We start from the raw sequence: 24825 nt of genomic DNA, 5'->3' as shown, positions 1-24825 counted from the left end.
ATTTGGCCACCAGAGAGCACTGGCAGGTATGTTTTTCAACAGTAGAATGTCCTGCTCAGCATATATCTTGATCACAATTCTTTATAACAAAATTTAAGGGTCCTTATCAAAAATGGTGACAGGATTGGCTCAGAACACTGCCTCTGAATCATACTGTACCTGCTGCACACATGCCCTTGAACACAACATTCACTCACAGACAGACACATTGCAAAGCAGCCAGTACCTTTCTGTAAGTTGTCATTCCTAACCTTTCTGAGGGATGCCATTGGCCCATGGGCTGCACTTTGAGAACTTGTGTCATAGATGTTTATTTATTTATTTTTTATACTTTTGTGATTTTCATTGAAAATCCTTTTTTCAAAGAACAGCACAGGGGTTAATGTGGTTGCTGAATAAACCCCCAGTCAAAGGGTGATTAGAAATGTATCTATTTTAACTGCTGTATTTCAGTCGGGATGGGTGGGCACGCCTGCTGCACATTATCCCTGTACACCTGTCATGTTATATTGACACTTTTCATTTTCAGGTGTATTGGAGAACCTGCTATAATCAGGGCATGTGTTCAAATCATGCAGATGCCTTTTTATATCCTTAAAAACAAGTTAAACTCCACTAAAGTGATTTTATTCAATTTCTACAATGTGTGAGCAGTGTAGGTTTAGTGGTATGTATACCAGTCCCGTCCAGGCCGGATGTTGGATGTGTCCTCTTTATCCACCTCCTCATGCTTTGGCTTCTTCAGCGAGCTCCTCCATGCTGTCTGGATCACTGTAGCAGCTAGATTTTGTTTCTCGTAAAACTCACGCCAACTCCTCTGAAAAACATCAGAAATCCTCTGTCAACTTTAGTCCACTGGTGTGTTCTTTATTTGTTCTTAAGACTTTGGGAATGTTTCACATTTTTGCCGGGACACAAAGCAGGCAAGCCAAGGGGACTGACTATCTACAACATCTAGTATTTGTTACTATATGTGGTACCTGAATGATCAAAGTGGCATCTCTCTTTTGCAGGAAGTGCAACCGCATCAGACAGGTCCTGAACCAACGCTGCAGGACAATGATACGACGCATCACTTCTTTGTTAAGAGTGTCTTGGAGCAGCTGTCTCTCCTTCTCCTTAAGGAACACCTAAGTAGATGAAAGAGAGTGATGAAACCACTGGGAACATCTGTACTGTGTCATTTGCAGTACATTTCAGAACATGCATTACTGCCTATGCGACTTTCATGTGTTTTTATAACTTTATGTAATTCATGAAATGAGCAATGTCTTTTGATAAGTGACAGTTTTCTGTGATTCATGAAAATTTTCTCCCTAAAGAGACATTTTGATGTTCACAAAATTCCTCCATGTCATGTCATCTGATGGATGTTTTAAATTCAAAGCACATTACAGACACATGGGTACATGCAGTACTCATGGGTGACCCCTCTGTGAAGTAAGTTTAAACAACATAACTTTCATCCTCTGGACATCATAATACACAGGTGGTGAGTTTAGACCAGTTAAATTACAGATAAAATAATCAGTGTTTACCTGTGTTTTTCCTATTTGATAGCTGGTCTTATCCAGCTCCATCCTCTCAAACAGTTCAGTTATGTGCTCCGGTGTTCCCGTAGTTCCTTTTGGAAGCAACATTCTGAACTTCTCAACAAACTCCTGCAATCAAGAGCAAAACAGTATCAGCACAGGTGCAAATTACCTTAAAGTATTTATATACATGTAATATATGACATCATTCTCAAATGATTGCCCACCTTAAATGTGAATTTGGCGCTGTAGCCAGACTTCTGCATGTGAACCATCTGCAGCATGCCTGTGTACTTGATTTGCTGTAGTATCAGTTCATCATCAAAGTGCAGCTCCTTCTGCAAAAAAAAAAACAAACATTCCAGATTGATGAACTGTGTTATACAGTCCAACATGTAGGGCTAAATTTACCAGATACACAGATGATGTTACCTTTTCAGTGTTGGAACGAACACAGAAAATAAAGAAAGGTTCTGCTTTTTCAATTGTCTCCATCAGCTTTTTGAGCGAGGCCTGTGAGATACATACAGTGAGTGACGGTTCATGTTTATTATGACAGCAGCTTAAAAACAGGCAGTTAACAAACTAGACAGAATCATTCACCGTTTGTATATATTGTAAATTTGGGACAGTATCACAAAACAATATCACAGTTTGTAATGTACTAAACAAAAAAAGCGGATATCCAAGACTACAGCTACAACTCAAGTATGTTTTAAGGTCTAAATATGTGAATCTCTTTCTTCAAATAGTGTAAGCTATATTTAGAATATTTTCACCACTTTACCTTGCCAAAAGCCAAATATCGCTGTTTCCAAAGTCATCAGACTCCTGAGGCAAAAGCAGTCATTTTAACTTACAGAACACAAGAGCTGCTACTTTACTGCTTCCTCCATCGGTTAGTTTGTTTGTGTCATTGTGTGACTTTGGTGATTCTCAACTAATTCCATAAAACACCAAAGTAACCAATAACATGAACAAAGCAAAGTGATCAAGTCAGCAGAAGATGAACAACTGCGAAGTGAAATCACAGTTTTTCTGCAATGGCTGCTGGTTGCTTTGGAGAAAGCAATATTTGGCTTATACTGTAGAAGAGCGGGAAGTACAGCCTCACCTAAAAAATTCCCAACTATCCCCTCAACTTTCATAGCAACCTGTAGTGCATAACGTTTACGTAAGTAATGAGCAATATACAGGGCAAACCTGGAACTGAGTGCTGATGGTCGGGGGCTTTGTTTGCCGATGAGGGTGGAAGATGAATTTGCTGGTTCGGTCATGTGCGGCACGACCAACAATACATTGAAGCGACTGCATATCCATGAGGTTCTGTTTAATAAAACATAATACAAGCCTGTGAGCTTTCTAATCCCCAAAACAAACAAAATTACTGCTCATTACTTTAAAGATGTACAACCATTTATGTAGAAATTCTGATTTTGAAATAGGGCTGGGCGGTATGACAAAATTTTCATATCACGTTTTTTTTTTAAATTATATCGGTTTCAGGGTATTTGACGGTATTTGTTTTTTCATGCAGTGTTCTTACCCACATTTTATTCTAATGAGAAAATAATTACTGCAGTTGATTGGCTTTAAATAGCCCATTTTACTGTCATAATGTCCAGACACAGGTAAAAGCATGACCCCTTCAAAGTATGGTTACCATCACATGGCGGGAACGACTATACGATTAAACCTCCCCACCCACACTAGTCGGCACCAGAAATACTAGTCGTTTAAAATATTTAAAAATAAATTATTTAAATTATTTATCGATATTTAATTCAGGCATGATGTCAGTTATCTGTTGCCTCTAAGATTTTATGCAGCCGCATGCCACTAGTCGGGGCTGCGGCACTGTCAGCACTGTCATTGTAGACTGTGACTAACGGCTTCAAATGGCTCTTAATACACAGTATTTTGTTTGGACAGCGTTTAACATTATAAATTAATAAATTCTGCTAAATTTTAAGTGCTCTTTGAGTTATTTCTTAGTGTTAGATTAGTTAAGGTTAAATAAAAAAAGTTAAATTAAATTTTGCATTTAATCAACAGGGAATTTAGTCACCAGCAACATCCCTAGCGCACATGTTCAAGCAAGCACGCCTGTGGTGTTGATGTGCAGCAGTGAAATGGGTCCCTGCTGAAACACTTTACCGCCACGCATGTTCCGTACGTTGTTTGGGGTATTCACTGGTATGGTGGTATATGAAAAATTAATATCATAACGAAAATAAAGACCGGTTTTCAGTACGAACTAGTATACCGCACAGGCCTATTTTGAAATGTCCTGAAAAGCTTCATCAACACTGCGCACATTCTTAACATTTTACCTTTGGAATGAGCTGCTTCTGCCGACCACCTTTACTTTTCCTGCAGAAAATACAGACAAAATGAGGCTCCATTTAACATACAGCTGTGGAAATACAATGTGATGCATTACATATTATGTTATGTTTAAACTATTTTTAAACTAAAGCCACATGGCTCACTTACTTTCTCTTTTCATAATTGGCAAAGATGTCTTCAAAAACATCGAGAGGCAGTTCATCAGAGCGATCAAAGGAGAAATCCAGAGTCCAGCTGTTGCTGTAAATGTCAGAGAGGTACTTCATCAGCAAAGCGTAAGTTCTTCTGTTCATTTGCCTTTGGGATGTCTCTTGTAAAGAAAGGGAATTTTATTTATGAACAGTAAACATTTCATGTCTATCTGTCTCCTTTAGTCCTGTAATGGACTGTAAACATGATGAGGGTACCAACTGGGGCAGACTGGAATGAACTGCAACACAGCTTGACATTAGAGACACTCAAACCTCTGACAGACTTTACAGCTTTACTGTCATATATTTCTAATATGGAGGGCATGCACACCATTATCTGTATCAGTATCTGTACCTATAATTAGCAGGGTTTCAACAAGACATGTGTGGTGCTTAAACTGGAAGTGGGTGGGACTAATCTGAAGATGTTCATTTAAGGCCGAAACTGATACCAGTTGATAAGAAGTTACAGATCAAGTTTTGTTTTGTTTTTTCAAATGAAAGTTGCTATATTCATTGTTAATTGGAAAAGTGCTGAACAGACTAAGAATTGAGCTTCAGATCAGTGTTTTAGATCACACAAGTAAGGAAACTGTTACAGAACAAAACTTGTATGAATAAACTTCAGTGAATCAGTGAACACAACAGATGCAGTATTAGCTGCCCAATGAGGATTTTCCTTCATCACAAGTCCTAATATTGACAAATTTTTCTTGAACTTGTACTTGTTGATTGATCATTATCTGCATCTTGCAATTTGTTATCAGGTCTCTCTTAATCTCAGTGGGAACTTCCGGATAAATAAATCTTAATCTAGTAACTAACATAGAATAAACAAATGAGTGAATAAATAAAAAACCTCGATGGTTGATGGCTATACTTGTCAATCCGTTGTTAATACTCTAAAACAGAAAATGTCTGCTTGATTCACTATCTTATGTCAAGTCTGAAAACATTTGGTTGTAAAATCAAGTGTAAAAGAGTTATGTTAGTGGCAGTAAAATCCACTAGAAATACACCAGGGTATGAAAGTTTACCTGGACAGCCTGTCCACATTACTGCTGCGCTGTTTCATGTCTTTGAGGGACTTCCGGGAGCCTTTTCTTGCAGCAACTGTGGACACAATTCAACAAGTCAGTTGTATATAATCAAGAGATCAAGAAGGAAAAAGTGAACTAAACAAATGTGTAATTCCTGATAAGCTATAAAGACACATCTAAAGTAATTTTTACTGGATAGAGTTGAAAATGCATCTTGATTAGTAACCAAAGCAACTCACTCAGTTCTGCCCGCTTGCGCCCCAGGGTCTTGAATACTGTGAGGATGCGGATGGTGGCCCGGAGGACTCCCCATCTGAACAGCGCTTCAGGGCTCGATGCAACCAAGTGATGCAGGAACGCCCGTTCGCTGCTCCGTAGAAGTGAGACGACTTCAGGACGCATGTGCTCTGTGTTTTTCTCCCGGAAATCCTGAAGAATAAAAAGACTTGTGATTAACATAATTTTATTTTCGCTGTAGTAACACATATGGGCAATCCGTGGCTCTCCACATTCTTTACATTTCTTCACAACTTCAGACTTCACAGTGCATCAACAGTCTTCTCGTGGGAGGGAACAGTATCAATGATTCACTACATTCACCACATTTTCAAGGATTTTCCCACAGCGGATTATCTCACAAGGCTACTGCAGACCATCACGGTCACTATGTTAGAGTGTTTGTAATTAATGATGGAAAGTACATTTAATGAACATCTTTCAAATGTAAAATTATTATTTATTGATATAAAGATTAAGTTCAGTGTGGGAAATATATTTCACCTTGATGTGATATTTAACCCGTCCAGCAAAGTGCTGGATGACAAAAGTCAGCTCTGTATTTGAAGAGGGTACAAAGAATGGGTTGTCCTGATGCTGCTGCTTCAACTTGTCCAGCAGGGTCTCATCTGTGCCCTGAGGGAGGCTGAATGTACACAAAGAAAAGGACAGAATATCAATAACAGCACAAAATATCTGGGAAAGAAAACAGGACTGGCTTAGGTGACAAAAAAAGCAAGTCAACAGCAGCAGATATGACACCTGGTGAACTGATGCACCAGTCAACTGATGGACAAAGAAAAGTAGAAACACACTGGACATGTGATAATTCAATTGCTGATATGATGATATTATGACATACACAATACAGTTACCTTATCGAAGCATTTTTAACTGAATAAAACATGTTTTTTTTATATCAGAGGTTTGTTTGATAGGAAAATGAACATATTGCCAGCAGTCTCAAACTGCTAGTGGGAGATCGTTGTTTGCACAAACTTCTAGGTTGTACAGATCTTAGGGATATGAAGCATTTTACCACAAATTATATCACATTAAGCAAAAATACCAATGTAGGTGCTGGCAGAACATTTCTCTTGTAGAGTTTAAAGAGTTAATTTGAAATGATCATGCATACAGTTTTGCTTAATAAGCCACACTGATATAACATAAAAATATCACAACTACTCATTTCAAATGTATTATCTAGTTATACCTCTATCTAGTGTCTCTTTTAGTTGTGATTAGTTTGCAAAGTTACATTTATTCCGTATTTTCTGTTAAGGAACCACAGGACAGACTCTTCGATTACTTAGAACACATTTTCCGGAGGAAATAGGTTGCTTGGATATAGAAGATGAAATGTGTCCAGCTGGATTTCTTGTGGTGACTGATCAGCTGACACACAACAATTTTTTTGTTTATTTCTGGCCAGTCTGTCATAAGTCTTTTGCAAATGCATTGATTTTCATATTACCATTATATGTTTAGTGTGAGAAATTACAGCAGGAGACAATAAAAGGTCACCTACCTGCTCTCCTCATTCAGCAGGTCAAACAGTCCAGTTGACTTCTCGCTGATCAGCTGAATGCAGCCACTGTTGTCAGAGAAGTCAATGTTTTGCCAGCTGATGCCCTCTGACACATAATCCTCCTGAAATATATTTTAATTACATAATCATGTTACTCAACAAAATAAATAATCAACTAAATAAACAAAGAACAAATAAGACACAACAGTACATCTGCCTGCAAGACTACATAAAAGTGCAGACGAGTCGTAATAAAGAATAAATGCTAACGACCCCTGAATGTCATAGAAAAAGAAAAGCACCTACTTGCTTGAGCTTGAAGATGTGTTGGTTGATGTAATACTGTAGTTTCTCATTGGTGTAGTTGATACACAGCTGTTCAAAGCTGTTTGTCTGGAGGTTCTCAAATCCAAACATATCCAGGACACCGATGGACAAACACTACAAACAAAACAGCAACCAGGAAAATTCATAACTAAAATACAAAAGGAAGTAAACATGGTAATGTAATTAATTAGCTACATTCTGGCTACACATTTACTCATAAACCTACCGAGAACTTTGGATGAATAATGCAACAATGAAGACTTCAGAAACATGTATGTACAGACATATAATACTTATAAGACTTCTGACATTCTCTTGTCAGTGCTTAAAAAATGTATGTGTGGTGACTTTAGTGGAAAAATGCCATTCAACTGACAATAATTCGGATGGAAAATGTGTTCCCACAGAATAGAGGTAATAGTCTAGAAACACAAATATTTTTACATAATTATTTCCATACTTATCTAGACGTGGAAATGACAAAAACAATCTAATTTCATAGTTAACATAAAAGCTGAGGTAAAAATCATGGTGATTTATTTTTTTGATGAGGACCATTTTATCCCTTTGACAAAAATGCAGGCCTCCTGTAGTCGACATTGTATTTTTTTTTACTCGATGGTGGAGCCCTACATTGCATCACATGACTTACAGAGACAGACTCCTCCATGTCTCGTCTATTGAGCATTGCATGGTTGATGTGAAGGATGATCCAGTCAAACAGAGCGCTGTATAAAGACTTGGCCATGGAATCCCGTGCTGCAGATGCCTAGACACACAGAGACATCAAACAAAACAAACTGAGACTGCAACATAAATAAAAGGAACAGACAGAACTTGACAGAATCATTATATTATCATTATATAAATCTTAAGGGGGCAGCCCGATACTTAATTTAAGATGTCTACCTCTTGTAGTGTGTACTTTGAATCCACAGTGGCGTCTGCAGTCACTACTCTCCTCTTGGTCAAAGTTTTCACCAGCAGCTCCTTCTTCACCTAAAAAAAAACCAAACCGGTAAGATGTTTTACAATACTGCAACATATTATTAATCCACAACAAAACCACTACCAACTACTGTATTTAAGAAACAGCACGTTGAAACATGCTTGTTCTTAAACACAGAGCTATTTTAGGCATAGTGATGACGCACTTCATCTTTACGAGTCACTTTGCTGAGTCAAAATATTCAGTGTTGCAATTAAAAGTGTGAAGTGTGAAGGTGATTTCATAAGTCCAGATGATGTTTTAGCAGTGTGTATGAGTATATCATTGGTTAGCTTTCATAATCAAGTGTTTCACTTCATGAACATACTTTGAGCAGGTCAGACAGGGTAGAAAGAACTTCAGCAGGTCCGACCTCCAGGACTTCAGTGTCCTCTGACAGTGTGTGTGTCACATTGCCCAGGAGCAGGATGGCAGAGAGGATCGAAAATATGCTGCAGAGTGGAAATACACAAATATACACAAACAGATGGGATGAGTAGTGTTTAAAACGTACTTTTATTGGGAGTATTTCAGGATTTTACTTGATTTTTACTGACTGCCTTGTACTAGTTTTGTGTGTTTTTTCTTTGATTTTACTGATTGACTTTGCTGATTTTAGTAGATAACCATTTTACAAGTTTTATTTATTTGCTCCTGAATTATTTTATGATCTGTTTTATTATGAAGTTGCTGCCTTCTGTGAAGCGTGGGTTCACATGGGTTTAGAAAAGTTCTCTATAAATTAAGATTATTATTATTTTTTCTTTAATATTTTAGGAAAGCTTAACACACCTGTTGCCTCAGTGTTGCCTTCTGGTTATGTTAATATTAGAAAAAGAAAGAAGCTGTACATGCAAGTCAAGAGTTACTGGGTTAATTCAACCTACTCTAAATTGAAAAACAAAACAAAACATGCTTTTACAGACTATTCAGACAAATTTTTATGCACTTTACTTTGTGCCTGACCAAAGCTCTGCTGTATTTCTGTGGCAGCAGTAGATGTTGATAAAAACACAACACAACTAAAAAAAAAAGTAAAAACTTATACGATGTTACTATACACTTCTCTGTAGATTTGTTCTCAACAATTACAGTGTCTTCACCAGGGGACCAACCTGAACAGGTTACAAACTATGGTGCTAGCACCTTTATGTGTGTGCTGTATCCTGAGGCCATCAGGCGCTTGTCGACATGCTTGCTGCATTTTTTTCTCCTGCTTGACTTGACAAGCTCTGACCTGTTACTGACACCAGAACAGAAAGCAGAAACTCTTTGACAGTGATAAGTAAAATAACTAATTGCGTTGCCTTCCTACTCAGTTTTTTAGAGTGATAGTTAGCTGAGTTCTCTGCAGGGTCACTGTAAACACTGTAAACAATGTTTGAAAACAGTGAAAAGTTACTGAATCCCTAGCTATCTTTGCTCTTTTAATAGATCAAAGGCTTTACTGTAATTATATACATTTCTGAGAGGGTCTAAACCTTCTTGTAATGTAGTGTTTTAACCCAGATGACAAATCCTGTGTGTGTGACAGAAACAAAAATAATTAGTATTTACAAACATTTTTGGTCACAAGTTTTGCAGGTAAATTTTACATAGGTCCCTTAACTCTTTTGTTGACTAAAGGGCAACAGTGCTGGGATGTATTAAGTTGAACTGGATACAACTTCCACTTTAGCCCTCTGCTAACTTGAATGGGATAACACTATATAATTGTGCAGCTCTTCAAGACTTTCCAAATGTTATTGGTCTGAATGGCTTAAATTCTGATATTTCGCAGGGGTTAACTATCCCCCATTTTACAGCCTCTTCTTTCATAATGTAAGTATTTTTGGGTCGCTGTGTTTCACATGGCATTGTAATTACGTAGTTTGGCCACTTCAAAGCCCAGCTTTCTGGGAGCTTGGTAGGTACAGTTGCACTGGCTAGTTTGACTCCAGCCTGCAGCATTTCAGTTCATTACAAAATCATACGCACTGTTTCTTGGTGGAGGCCAGGAAGCCAACCATCTCCATAGCTTGATCAAGCCTCTTGAACTCCTGTCTGAGTTTCTCCTCATCATCTAAATGGAGGTCGTCCTGCAGAACAATCAGACAAGATGCGGAAAGTAAATAATTAGCATAGCCACAAAGATGTGTGCATGGATACAGAAAAAACTCTCAATCAAATAATGTAGAAACAAGATCAACTGAATCATCTCTTTTCTTTTGCTTTTTGATACTCATCATGAAGACATAACTGGTCACACTGTGTTTTTTTATTATTCATTAGTTCTCTGTGAAATACAACTTGTGTTTTTTAAATTCAATCTAAAATTACTGATTCATTATCGAATTTAATTCTCCTTTAATATCTGTAATTGTGATCTCTTTGTAAAGCACTTTAGTCATTTTTTAAGTATGCTCCATAAATAAACTGACTTGATTATATTAGATTTTTCTGGTTGTGTTCACACCTGTAATTGAGTTTCAAAAGCTCAAGATTACTTAGGCCTATTTTTAATTTTCTAATGTCTCAGCAAAGTAACAACAAATACATGCGCTGGTTATGAGAATCAGCCAAGACTGCACCTAGACTGTCTTCATAAATCAAAAATCAAGAGCTTCTAAAAACAAAAAAAGAGAGGGGCCCTCCTATATTCGATATGGATCTTGCATGTTTGATATTTGCATCAGGCCATGCAAGTTAGATAACGTAAGAGTACAGCTGTACTTTGCTTGTGATGAACAGAGTCATACAAGACAGAATAATGCCATCTGTTCTTTTCAACCTGTATGTGGATGATTCTCCTTCAAATTTAAGAGTGTAAAAGTAGCTGTGTGGGGAGAAATACTATTATTGCATGCTGATGATTTATTTGTCCCGTTTCCTATGGTGCAGTATGACATTAAATTTAACTCTAAGAAGAGTGTTGTCATAATTGCTAAAACCAAGGACGATCATAAGCAAAATTTTCCAATTCAACGTTTTCTATGGCAGAAAAAGAGCTAAACGGCTAAATGTGGTAAACAAAGTAAGATGTTTGAGTCACATGATCTATGTGATGATGACAATGTGCAGAGACACCACACAAGCCAAAATGCTGGCACGTACTCCACTCCAACTGTATTTTATTATTTTTTGTATTAATGTGGACCTCTGTGTCTGAAATAAAGTTTGTCTGAATAGTTTCTGCACCAGAATCTGATGAGGGAATTGTTGCTAGATGGTCCACGTTGCACTGTCTATACTTACAAAATGCACCAAATTGCTTAAAACAAGACAGAGAGCAACCTATTGCTGTACATAGTTTTTTTTAGGTCACACAAGGGCAACAGCATTTTAAAAAGACATAAGTAAACAGGACTAAAGAGATAAAGGCATCAGTGTGTGAACACGGTCTTAAATTCTCAATATAATAAAACATTTTGAGGGAAAGCAGGTGTGCTGGTAATGTTGAGTTTTACAGCGTTATATGAGTGTCTGTTTATTCACCACACAGGGAAACTTTGACACACTACTATTTACTGTTGAGAAGTTTCTAGATACTGTGTTTCTATAAACACTGGTTTTCCCTATTTGATAAAATCTAATGACACATCACGTTGTATGCGGTTCCACTAGTTTCTCTATGACTCCTGCTGCTGCAAAGTACAGATCAAAGGCACCTGCTTGAGGTAGAGATAATCTTCAGGCTTTAACAGATGAAACTCTTCCTGCTCGTCTTTGGACGCACCCATCAGCAGATAGTAGAACACATGGAAGTTCCTGCAGGTCAGAGACCATCGATACAATCAGTCAGGGGTCAAGGAAGTTTCATTTCAACTCATTTCACTTTGCATAGCACTGCAAAGGTTGTTAGGTTACACTGAGGCTCCAAAGTGTTGTGTTGTTTGTATTAGAGGTCAGGGCTCAGGTTCAGTTTAGTGACAATGTGAGAAAAGTTTGTATCAGTGAAGTATTCATTTCTATAACCAGATTTTGAAAATAAAATATTCATTAGGAGTGTTTCTGTGAGGATGTAAAATGTATTCATTACCTCTCACTCTTATCTCTGGACACCAGGCGGGACTTTTCTAGTAGATACTTCTCAATAACTGCCCTACAGGAAAACCAAAATGAAGAGAGTGTCAGCAAAACCTGTGAAGCTTTGGCATGGTTGCCAACAGAAAAGAAGAAATGTTAACTGAAATAAACATATCAACCAAGATAAAATGTTAACTGTGCTGCAGAAACCTTTAAGATTCACTGAATGAGTACAGAAACTTGGTGGGAAAAAACAAAACATGATGTCTTACCCTCTGATGACGCCGCTCTCCAGATAGTTGAGCTGGATGAACTTCCCAAAGCGACTGGAGTTGTTATTCTCTGAAGTCCGAGCATTGCCAAAGGCCTGTTTAAAACACAGGGAACATAAGTTTTCACTAAAATAAACAGACAAATTTGTGGGCATGTTTCTCATGGACACTGGCACCCAGACCTAAACACTTTACATGTTTGCAGAACAGCTATCAAACAAATCACTTTGGTTTCTGGATGTAAGGGGACTGTTTTCATTAGCAACCTTATGTAACACTAAAGATCAAGTTGGTGTAACTGAACTAGGACTACAACTAATGGCTATCTTGATTAATTGAATAAAGGTCCAATTTGTAACATTTACAGGGATTTATTGGCAGAATAAGGCAGAAAAGGAATACAAGTATGCTTTCATTAGTGTATAATATCCTGAAAATAAGATTTTTTTTTAAATCTCTGTTACCTTAGAATGAACTACTTATATCTACAGAGGGTGAAGGTCCTCTTCCACGGAGGCTGCCATGTTGCACCACTATGTTTCTACAATAGCTCAGAATGGAAAAACCAAACACTGGCTCTAGAGATGGCCTTTTGTGCTACTTCCATGTTTTCCACTGGAGGTTCCTCTATAGGCTCGGTAAGGGAGAGTGAGGCAAGGTGTCTGCAGTCTGCAAGCTTACTGCTAGATACCACTAAATCTGAAACACTGGTCCTTCAGTCTGTCTTAACTGATTGATTAATCTTTGGTTTATAAAATGTCAAAAATCATGAAAAATGACCATCACATTTGAGTAGCTAAAACCAGAGAATTCTAGCAGTTTTTCTTTTAAAAAAAGTACTCAAAACAATTAGCAATCAAATATCAAAGAATCAAAATCAACTAATCAATTAATCTTGTAATTGTTGCAGCTTTATTCTACTAACTAATTTTGAAGAAGCAAAGCCACTCTCAAGGGTGTAGTCTACAACAACATCTGAGAAATAATCAGTATTAAGACAAAAATTAAAAATACTAGTACCTATCTAATTGATGTTCGCACTTTGAACACAAGACTCAACACAATAAAAGCATTGTTTTTCTGAAAATAGAACTGTTTTTCAATCTTGTGATTTGCCGTGCATTCTCAGTGTTTTCATCAATAATGCAGTTAAACCAGGAGACTCACATCTATTATGCACCTTAATGCACATGCATTAAGTGGCCACAAGCATTGAAAATAAAAGCACCATCAAACAGCTTTTTGTTAAGTGATCAATACACATAAACAGAGTGGAGTTTTACTCTAATTTCAACACAGTTCCTTCTTAACTGGCTGGTGTTTTCTGTTCTGTTTTTTGCTGTGTAGTCTATTAAATTTCAGCAAAAAAATCATTTCTTCACTACAGGGCCAATAAAGCAGAAAAACTGCTATTGGTGCCTTAATATTATAATCAGGTAATCAACACCTGACAACAGTGAGAAGGAGCTATTAGTTGTTTGATGATAAGTCTACAGCCGGTTGATGTAGGAGAAAAATTAATCCTGAAGAAATGTTTAATTTCATTCAATATCAAAATGACTGATAATTTTCATTACCTATTTTTCAAGAAAAAAGTTTACTTTGACTGCTGTATTTTGAATTTAACTACCTTACTCTGATTTTAATCACTTTATTTATCAAAGCACATGGAAATAAAATCAATAGACTCAAAACAACAATCATACTGTCAAGCTAACACATCCTTTTCATTAAAAATGTCCTCACTGTCTGCACTCATTTTCTCACTCCACACTGTTTCTGTTGTGTCACACGTGGATGGTGCAACTGAACAACCCAACTTGATAAGCTTTTGTAATTACCTTCTAACCTAAACAATAATTCAACAACAAACTGCTATATTAATAATTCATGACATGGATTGTTATTCTGCGGCTGGAAACAGTAACTAAGGTTCACTATCAATAACACATAGACTCCTCCCAGCAGGCAATGGGAAAAATGACGCTCATAAGCTGCAGCTGACTCTGGATCAGCTTCTACTTCCTGAGTTTTAACCTTTAACAAAGGATAAGAAAAATCCAAACGGGGCCCACATCACAGCATCGCTCTCCTTCATTCCAGTGTGAGCTATGCTGAGGGTCGTGTCTTAACAGGCCAAAGTCATGCCTCTGCAGATCTGCGAGATCTGTATACTGTACTGATCACACGTGGGCAGGTAAAGCTTTGATACACTGGAATGTTCCTAACCAATGCGCCTTTATATACACAGCAAGTGGTATATTTCAGACATGCATGGTTTTCATCTACCAGATCAATTAAACTTATATAAGGAAGTTGAATGCCACATGGAAAGGATGAAAGGCATGTGGAGAGAAAAGTGAAGCTGGTATGTGGAGGAGAAACAGGTGTTTGCCATGTCCCAGGTCAGGGCTGGATCCTCTGAAGGACACTACAATAAAGAGAGCCTCTTCCCCAACAGAGACAGAAACTAATGATTTATTCAGATAGAGCTGGTGTGCTCGTAAAGTCAACAAAATTCCAAGTTTATCACCAGGAATTCAGCTTCACATTTGCCAGCAATGTGGGAAATACCAGCGGATCAGCTGGACAATGGTTGAATGTGCTGTGACATTTCACTTTGTCAGGTGATGGATGCCAGACAAAATCATTTTCTTAAAATTGATTAACTAATTTATCGAGCAAAAGTGCCAAACATTCTCTGGTTCTAGTTTTTAAAGTGTGAGGATTTACTGCTCTTCATTGTTTTACATAATAATAAATAAACTGCTATGGGACAAAAGAAGCATTCTGAAGATGTCACCTTGGAGTCTGTATTTGGGCTGGGCATTTTTTCCTGGTATCTAGCATTAATCCACCAAATAATCTATAGATTATAGGGCAGCTCCAAATGTCTTTTTTTTTTTTACACTTGAACCCCTATTAAGGTTTTCAAATGAAACTTTGAATCGCCATATTTGATGATGTTATCACCTTAAAAAAAACAACAAAAAATAATAAATAAATAACAAAATCTTGAACAAAATCCTTACAAAGCAATTCATCAGCTTCAATGAGTTAGTCTTTTTTTATTAAATCAAGGCTAAATGCCAACAAATATGGCCTGACGCACAGTATTTTGTTAGATTTTTACAACCCCCTAGATTAATTGGAGGTGTTTTTATGCAGCCACTACTTGAATCTAATTCAACAAATAGTATAACACTAATATTATTAGTTTAGCCTGATGTTTTTTTTTTTTTTTTTAATTGTCTGCATTCAAATCTTGATTTAGCCTTTTAATGTCAATGTTAGAAATTAAGCTTCAACTATTTAGCACAGCCCTAACAGAGTCACTGATAAAAATAAAAACTGTTAGATTCAGACCTAATCCATATAACAACCAGTTATTTTTATGGCTGACTTAACTTTACTACAATGTCAGTCAGGCTGCTAAAAACAACAAATATTGGAGCGTATGCTCAGGATCCTGCAGTGGCTTGTTCATTCATCTAGGTCTGATACAAACCAAACTTGTTGGTTTGTGACTCTTGAGCAATATGTCTACTTGTGATCCATCATCACTAGTTGTACATAACTATGGATTAACCCAAGGAGTGATTTTTACCCTTTTTCATTTCAATAATTCTTAGAAGCCTGAAAGGTCAAGTGTGTAAGATTTATTATATATAGTCATAGTTATACTTTTAAATAGTGTACAATCACCTGAAAATAAGAATTGTTGTGTTTTTCTGACCTTAGACTGACCATTTATATCTACAAAAGGCATTGATTTTCTGCCATGAGGCTGCTGTGATGCACTTTAATGTTTCTACAATACAATTTCTACTGGTCCTTTAATCTGTCTTAATTAACTGATCAATCTCAAATGTCAAAAATGGTGAAAAATGTCCATCACAGCTTCACAGAGCCAAAGGTTGCTTATTCTATCCAACAAACAGTCTAAAAGAAATACAAAGAAGATCTGAGTAGCTAGAATCAGAGAATTTTAGCTTTTTGTCACAGCCACCATAGGCAAAGCACATGCTTAGAAGGGGAGGGTGACTTGAGGTGTTTGCCATGTGCAAGCTCACTGCTAGATACCGCTAATTCCTACACACTGGTCCTTTAAGGTTTAAAAATATCCAATAATTCAGTAGTAAAAAAGTTGTATGGAAAAATAAACATGATTTTGTGTAGCAGAAATATTTGTTTGGTTTTCTTATTCTGGAAATTGTCTTGTGACCAGTTTCACTGATCTTGCAACCACTTGGAGTTGGTTGCAATCCCCAGGTTGGGAACTACTGGTCTAGTTCATATAGTTCAACAGTGGCTAGTTCATAATCTAGTTCAATAGTGATAAGTGACAGGCAGGTAACCACAGCAGTATGGATTGTGGAATACTGAGGACTGATTCAAACAATAGAAGAGGACACTGGGACAGAAAGTGGTATCAAATAGGGAAATTTTGGTCAGAATATTGCCTTGAAATGCAGCTCTCAGAGAAACCATGATCTCCGACTTGAAATGTAGCTGTAAGAAGGGGGAGAAGGAGGTGAGTGCGTTTGTGAGAACAGGGGTTGAGCAAAGAAAGAGAGAGGAAGGCGGTGATTTTCTGCTTTGTTGTGTAGGTTTGCCAGCAGACCTGGCTGAGCCTGTTCTGACACGTTCCTGTTTCTCTCCTCTCTCTCTGGTGTTCCCTCAAAGACAACGCCCTGCACATTCCCCCTGTGGAGCTCAGCTCTCAGCTTCCTGATCTAACACCCAACACAAGCCTTGAGTCGGTCAGGTAACTGCCATACTTAATGAAAGCAAGGTGCCATCAACTGCTACGAAGTACAGATCTTCATACAACATTTTAAAAGGGGCATCGAACAGATTGAACAGTCAGAGTTAGTCAGTCAGTCAGTTGCAGTTATCTTGCACCAGAGAGATTAAAATCATGTGCAGTTTCCGTAACAAAATGACATGAAGTGAGATAACATTAAAATTAAAGTTAGAAGGAAACAAAGAGGAGTCACGATTTTTTGAATTCAGATAAAAAAAAGGGAACCCGTGTCTTAGGGTGTGACTCATGAATATAAAAGAAATCCCAAGATGACAAGAGGCTTTCTGCAAAGCAGCCAAACTACAGAACCATAAAAACCCCAAAGAACAAATTACCACATCAACTGATTGTCATCACTCCAGCAGGAATCTTGTCAATAGGCCTCGCCTTGCCTGTATTGATATTCAGCTTTGGTGTAAACACTTGTGCAAGGCCTCCTGTGGTTTAAGACTAACTGCTGTGGCAGGACCTCACTCTTCAGTAAGCGTGGTCCTTATGAACTCTGTTAAAAATAAAATCACACTCAAAACAACAAGTCACTTTCTCTCCTAAAGCCAAATCTCTGCTTCTTTTAATACAAGTAAAGACAAAACAACTAAAAACCAGAAAGATCAGTTAACAGGAAAAAATACTTCAGCTGTTGCTTATTTCAAGGAGGAACTTGTTGGACTTGTTCAGAGAGAGGAAGAATCCATATTTAGGTGCCATCTAATGAAAGGCTGGACCCTTATGGTTTGTATGTGTGAAGGTGTCATCAGCAACAAAGCGGTCCAGGATCCTTTATCCTGTATAAGGTTAGTTGGTCTATAGATGGATAGATAAGCCCTGCACATGTGCACTGAATAGTACAATCTCCACACCTACACATTAGTACCTGGAACAGATTTGAATGATGCAACTAAACAAAAGCAGCATTTTGGAAAACACCATGAATATAAAACAATTTTTTTTCACAATAGTATGTTTTAAAATGAACTGAAAAAAACTAACGCTGTCCTCCCTCTTGATGATTTGTTTGCAAGCTGCTAGAAAACGGCATGTCTTCTCATAAAAGACAAAGTTTGTTAAGTCCCTAGGAGACGGGTATTTCCCTAAAAAAACACATTTAACCTAGTTTCATGTCAGTTATCATTTAAACACATTGTGCAATCGAACCATCAAATGAAACAGAAAGCAGATGTTAGAGAAATGCAGGCAAATGTGTTGTTGGGTTACTCAATGACACAGTTACTGTGGCACAACGCTGATGTTAACTCCAACAAAGACATGTTTTAGCATAAATGTGTGGATAAGTTATGTGACAAAAAGTGGGAATTCCAAGTTGACAGACTTTTTTTGCTCTTAGGTGCTTTTTGGTTTGATGAAAGGCCAAAATGTGAGAAGACTATTGCAATACACACTGTGCAAATGCTAACATTTAGATATACAATCATCAAAATTCAGCATAACACAGATTTTCTGCCTGGTAAATGTTGACTATGTTGAAATGACCCATCATTTCCTATCATTTGATGCATTTTCTCTTATAAATAAATGACTTAACAAAATACCACAGAGTCTCTCATGGGTTAGATCATGCAGCTGTTTTGTGGTTATTGTTGATTACACTGATGGTTTTATTACAGGAAGAGCAAAACACATGAGACTGATATACTTTCTGTAGAATGGGAGGGAGTGGCTTCTGTTTTTGCTACTTTGTTTTTGAATAGAAATGGGTTAATGTGTAAAAAAAAAAAGGATATGAGACTAAAGAGGGCCCTTTGTATGATGCAAATGCAGTTTCATTTAGACTCCTCACCCTGACCAGGCCACAGAACAAGAAAAACAAACTATATTCATCAGAGGACTGTACTATGAAGGAAGCTCAACACAGCCAGGCTCTCTTTGCATGAGCTGGCTCAACAAAACCTAAACCCCCAGTCACAGATAACGGGTATCACGACACTGGTTAACAGCTTGCTTTGTTAACCCAGGCTCTCTTCTTCAGACTCTGTGCGTAATCACATAAAAAGGGGTGTCCGGTGCGTCATTTGACTCTTCTTTCGCACAAAGTGAAACGACTGTGAGCTGCCCACTTCAGTCAAAATGATCAAGTTGTTATAATTAAGGGCTATGGAAAATGTGAAAAATAAATAATGGCAAAAAGCAACACTGTTGCTGGAAGTAAGGCAGAAAAAGAAGAAGACTGCAGAAACTTACTGACTGACAGAATGCTATCTCGGTGCTGCCATTTATTTCTAAGATGACAGCTGCACATTAAACAGTTAAACTTCATACGGATGCTGTCAGTCTGACACTGTCTCATGACAGAGATGTGGAGATCACTTAAGTGTTTGGCCAAGTCAAAGTAAAATGAATGTGACTTATAGAAGATTTTTCGTGATGAATAGGATAGACTGATGAACTTTCCAATCAGTGTTCTGAGCTGCAATATCACCAACGCAAAACAGAGTTTAAATAGCAGTAGTAGTATTGAAAGTGGTGGTGTGTGGTTGCTTCGTCATTATTTTAGTCTGTAGAAGACATAGTGTGTAAATTCAAAGTGCTACTATGATCTGAAGCGAAAGGGAAAAAGATGACTCTGCATCACCAAACAGAGGTTCCTGTAACAGTGCGGTGCATACAGTTTGTGCTGCTGTTACATTATGTTACATTTTACATTATACGTCTTTGTTCTGTGGTATTACAAACATACAGCTCAGCAACTTTGCATTTTTAATGTCTTCCCTCAGTTTATAATCTGTATTTCTCAGAACTTTGTTGGGAAAAGAATTAGCTAAAGAACGTCTCTTTTTATGGATGATTTAATATGTAACACTGACCACAACCTGCTTCCGACAAGGTTATGAGTGCAGCAAAAGTTACCACCTTGCCAGGTTAAAAGAGAGCTACCTTTGTGACACTGAAAATGCTGGCTTTGGACTCAATATACCTCGCTAATACATTAATCTCGCTTTGTAGTACACCCTTCTAGTGATCAGAAAACTCATATCAACACGATTCTGTGAAGTCAGGATGGCAGAGTCTCGGTCCATGAGTCACGACTGCAGCAAAGGCAGATGATCAGCTGTTTGAGAGACTGTATCATCAACTAAACTAAAAACATCATCACCATTTGGGGTTTCTTGAGTCATGCATGCCAGTTAGTTTCTGGTGCAGCTAAAGATTTGGGGGCTGGAAAAATGTTTTCAATAAAAGGTGGCCAAAGCAGGGAGCTCTGAGCAGCTAAAATTTCTTAGAATGCTTTCCCATGTCATTAGTTTTGTGATTAATTGTTTTGTCTATTAAACATATCATAGCCAAAACTAGCATCTTTAAATGGCCTGTTTTTTAAAATCAACGTTTCTGCAGCATGTATGTATTTTAATAGGTTGTGGTTGCTAACCCAAAGCCTAACCTTCCACCATTTCTGATTTCTGGTGTGTTTTGGTATTGATTTGTCAGTCCCCTCCTCTAGCCTATTGTCCTCCAGGTAACAGATTACAGTCTCATACCACATCGGACCAGACAGACTTTTAGGGTCATGTACAAGCTGTCTCTGCTCGTCAGGTCAAACTAACTCTTGCTACTGTGTAGTGAAAGCTGCGACCATTCCTACCCACAGTCCAATACATAGAGAAATTCAACTTCCAATAATATTAAGCAGTATATACTCTCATCCGAGACGCTAAAACCAGGAAATGTTGCCACATTTGCTTTATAAGTGACACTTTTCATTCTGTAAGCTGTCAGCTGTAACCAGAAGGCACTGGAAAAATTCTGCCTTGCAACTGTTTTTTTTTTCACGTCAAAGATATATTCTACACACAGAGACACTGAAGTGTGAAGTGTCATGTTGCTGATGTCCATATATGACTGTCCACAAAAAAGTGAATAGGTTCAGTAGTGCTCACGCAACCAGTGTGGCCTGAGTGTAAGGTGTAAAGACTTAAAATTAAATAAATAAGTACATCTCCAGAAATTAATTTCCCAGAGCCATTGCAATATCTTCATGCATGTCTGGCAGTTTTGCCCTAGATTTAAGAATTTTAAAATATTGCTAAACTAAATGGCACAAAAGTGACATGCTGTCCTCAAAATCTTTTTGCCGCTACATACAACACTGTAGACAGCTACAACAGATGTGGGTGTCATTGGGTGTAGTTGCTTCACATCACAGTGACGTACCTCTAGTACCGGGCCAGTCCCAAGGATGGTCCGTTTCACGCCACTGGAGTACGTCTTCTGGCTGAGGGCAGTCAGGCAGTGGATGAGATAACTGCTGCTTTCAGTTTTCCCTGAGCCACTTTCACCAGATATCACAATACACTGGTTCACCTGTCTGTTCAGCATGGCACGGAAGGCCACGTCTGCTATGGCAAATATATGAGGACTCAGTCTGCCCAGTGGCTGGTTCTCATACATTTTGATATACTTGGGATTGTAGAAAACAGGAAGGAACTTATTGGGGTTGATGGCGATGAGGATGTTGCTGGCATAGGTGTAGATTTTAAGCTTGTAGAAGCGCCAGCGTAAAACCTCCAGAATATTCCCCTCAGTCACAGTTTGGAGGTTACAGAGGTCGTCATAGTCCTCTCTGTTGCTTTCAACTTGGGTGCCTTCACTGTCGGCTTGCTGCTGCAGGATGAAGTAGTACCCATGGCTCTGAGGGTGCCACTTCTGTACCTCTGGTGGCCACTGCAGAACTCGCTCCAAGAGGCAGTCCTCAGCCTCCAGCAACCTCTCCTCATCACCGCTCTTCCTGACCTCCAGCAGGCTGTACGTCTGGCTGCCATCCAGGCCCAGAGTGACCACAGCATTGCGGATGACCGCCCTTGCCGTGTCCCCACTGCTGACCTGCAGGGGACAGTAGGTAGCTGTGTCCTGGGACAGCCTCGGGTAGATTTGCACAACGCGAGCCTCTTCACCCTGTTCAGGGGTCCCAACTCCATCTGTAGTGCTCATCCTGATGTACAGATATATAGGTGGGCTTCAGCATAACTCACTGCCCCAAGTCTCTGCCAGCATCCACTGTAGAAACACACATAATGTGACCAGATGTCAGTTTAAAATAAAGAATTGAAAGCAGGAAACTTTAAAGTAGAAGTACAGGTTATAGGCTTTAGCCCATTTCCATTTTAAAAATACTCTATACAGAGAAATGCATTATTTCTGGTATCAAGAACACCAATATCAATACTCCATGATCAAGAACCTCAATATCATCACAATAGAATATCACTGATCCCATTACCAACAATCATCATAAACCCCAATATAAACACTCCAAATTATCGAGCACCCCAATATCAACAATCAAAAAAATCAATAACAAAACTATGAACACTCCATATTATCAAGAACTCCAATATCAACAGTCAAAAGTATCAATGATCCCAATACACTACATTAGAATATTAGTAACTCCAATATTAACAGGTTAGACTACATATTAAAAATAACATCAACACTCCAACTCATCAAGAACCCCAATATCATTACACCAGAGTATCAATAACCCCAATACATTACACCAAATTGTCATTAACCCAAATACTTAAAAGCAACAAAAAACTTCATTTCCACCCATCATCAACATGTATTAGTCTAAAGCCCTGCTGTCATCGACATTTCCTCTTATCCCCATCAAAATCCCCAAACTTATATCCGCCCAGGTGCTAAATGACAAACAATATAAGCGTAAAACGGATTAAAATTTAAAATAAGTCTCTTTCAAGAAAAAAAAACCCCATCATATAATCTTTAAAAAGTCGAAATACTTCAGAAAGAGAAGAGAAGAGGAAGATCTCTGCACCTCCCAGCTAGCGTTGACGAACTCCAATCACACAACTTGAGGAAAAAAATAGTTTCTTCACCTGAGCTTCCCAAAAAAGGTGAGCCATGAAACTGCTTATTCACAGTTTAAGACGGCGAAAAAGCAATTTCCCGGCAGTTCGGCGACGTTATTGCTCATGTAAATCACAGTTTCTTCAGGAAATTTGGGATTAACGTCTCCGCGTCGTCCTGATCGAAAAGTTAAGGCGAACGTTACTTCCTAGATTTCTACACACACACACACACACACACACTCACTGACACACACTCACACACTCATAACCGTCGACGAGGTGGAAATAAATGGATGTGTTTCTCTTCACTGACCTGAAAGATGTCACCCTGTCGCCAACAGGAAACGAAAGTGCAGAGAAAATAAAGTACAATAAAGCTCGTTTTACAGAGTAAGAGGTCACACTTGAACGCCACCAACAAGTTAATAAGACATAGACACGAGTGAGAAGTTTTAATTGACCTCATTTGTTATTGAGGGCGAGCTGTGTGGTTTGAGCACCACCCACTGGACATTTGAGATATTACAACCAACTCACAGTACATACAGTACATAGTAATAGTAAGAGTTCATTTACAAGAAAAAAAAAAACATTCTTAAAATGAATGCACCAGCACAGTTTGATTAACATTCCCTAAACTGCACCAAAAAAACCCAAACAAAACATGATTTAAGTTATTTTATTGAAACAACTGAAGACCGGATCTGATTTATTTATATATTTAATCTGGCAGAATTAGTAACATATTTTAAATCACTTTTTAAACCCCATTTTTATATACTTGCTGTTATGTGATGTTGGCTGTTATATCAACATTACATGGTGTCGTCTTATTTAATTCCTTTTATTTATTTATATTGACAAGACAACATCATGTAATGTAATGTCATCTCTGCATTCTCCTCCTTCTGTTTTCATTTATTCTTGTTTTTTTTCATCTCTTGTACTGTTGTCTTCTTTTTATTATGTTTTAGTGTCTTTTGCTTGCATCTGTTTGACCTCAGCCCTCTCTTATTATTATTATTATTATTATTATTATTATCACTATCATCATCATCATCATCGTCATTATTATTATTATTATTGTTGTTGTTGTTGTTGTTGACCAAATTGAAAAAAAAATTAAAAACAAAATAAAAATAAAAATGTAGGAAAAATACAAAATTATAGTAGCTTACTAAACAGCATTTAGTACAATACAATAATATCACTATATTTACTCAAGTAGTGTACCTTACTACGATTACTTACTTAAGATACTTGTTGGGTACTTTACTTGAGTATGTCTATTTTTTGCTACTTTATACTTCTACTCTGTATTTATTTGACAGTGTATAGTAGTTAGTTTTCAGATTAAGATTCAATATAAAAACATATACTAAGCTCATAACACAAATGAATCAGTGGTTTTCAGCCTTTTTAGCTTGGGGTAACATCTGAGATGTCCATGAAAAAAAAAAGACATTCCCCTCTAAACTTCTCAGATATTGGCATTTAAATAATCTTTTGTTGCTTAAACACTGAAAATAAAGAAAGATTTTTAACAGTACATAATGGAATAGAATAACAAGTAGAACAGACTTCAACAGGCTGGAATTTAATTGTTTTACCAGGGCAGGAAATGTCAAATGTTTCACCAAAAATACAGTAAACACAGTCAAAACAATCAAAATTACACA

At 37.7% G+C, this 24825-nt stretch overlaps 1 protein-coding gene across 1 annotated transcript in view; it reads right to left on the bottom strand.

The window, feature by feature from the left end:
- myo9b (myosin IXb) overlaps window positions 1–23370 on the bottom strand; it is a 34422-nt gene extending 11052 nt beyond the window's left edge. The window contains exons 1-22 of the mRNA XM_084731539.1: window positions 23113–23370; window positions 21486–22328; window positions 12512–12606; window positions 12253–12315; window positions 11882–11981; window positions 10212–10312; window positions 8563–8686; window positions 8156–8245; window positions 7899–8015; window positions 7226–7360; window positions 6920–7041; window positions 5893–6034; window positions 5352–5541; window positions 5110–5185; window positions 4029–4121; window positions 3866–3905; window positions 2736–2858; window positions 1965–2045; window positions 1760–1870; window positions 1539–1661; window positions 981–1130; window positions 678–817 (exon numbers count right to left, since the gene is read on the bottom strand). Of these exons, the coding sequence (XP_084587665.1) occupies window positions 678–817; window positions 981–1130; window positions 1539–1661; window positions 1760–1870; window positions 1965–2045; window positions 2736–2858; window positions 3866–3905; window positions 4029–4121; window positions 5110–5185; window positions 5352–5541; window positions 5893–6034; window positions 6920–7041; window positions 7226–7360; window positions 7899–8015; window positions 8156–8245; window positions 8563–8686; window positions 10212–10312; window positions 11882–11981; window positions 12253–12315; window positions 12512–12606; window positions 21486–22262 (2993 nt within the window). The 5' untranslated portion in view covers window positions 22263–22328; window positions 23113–23370. The remainder of the gene's footprint in view (window positions 1–677; window positions 818–980; window positions 1131–1538; window positions 1662–1759; window positions 1871–1964; window positions 2046–2735; window positions 2859–3865; window positions 3906–4028; window positions 4122–5109; window positions 5186–5351; window positions 5542–5892; window positions 6035–6919; window positions 7042–7225; window positions 7361–7898; window positions 8016–8155; window positions 8246–8562; window positions 8687–10211; window positions 10313–11881; window positions 11982–12252; window positions 12316–12511; window positions 12607–21485; window positions 22329–23112) is intronic.
- Window positions 23371–24825: the final 1455 nt, after the last annotated feature.

The sequence above is a fragment of the Lutjanus erythropterus genome, chromosome 12, assembly GCF_056507025.1.
Source record: "Lutjanus erythropterus isolate fLutEry1 chromosome 12, fLutEry1.hap2, whole genome shotgun sequence".
NCBI lineage: Eukaryota > Metazoa > Chordata > Actinopteri > Lutjaniformes > Lutjanidae > Lutjanus > Lutjanus erythropterus.
The sequence above is the reverse complement of the archived record's forward strand: the minus strand, read 5'-3'. Positions and strand labels throughout refer to the sequence as shown.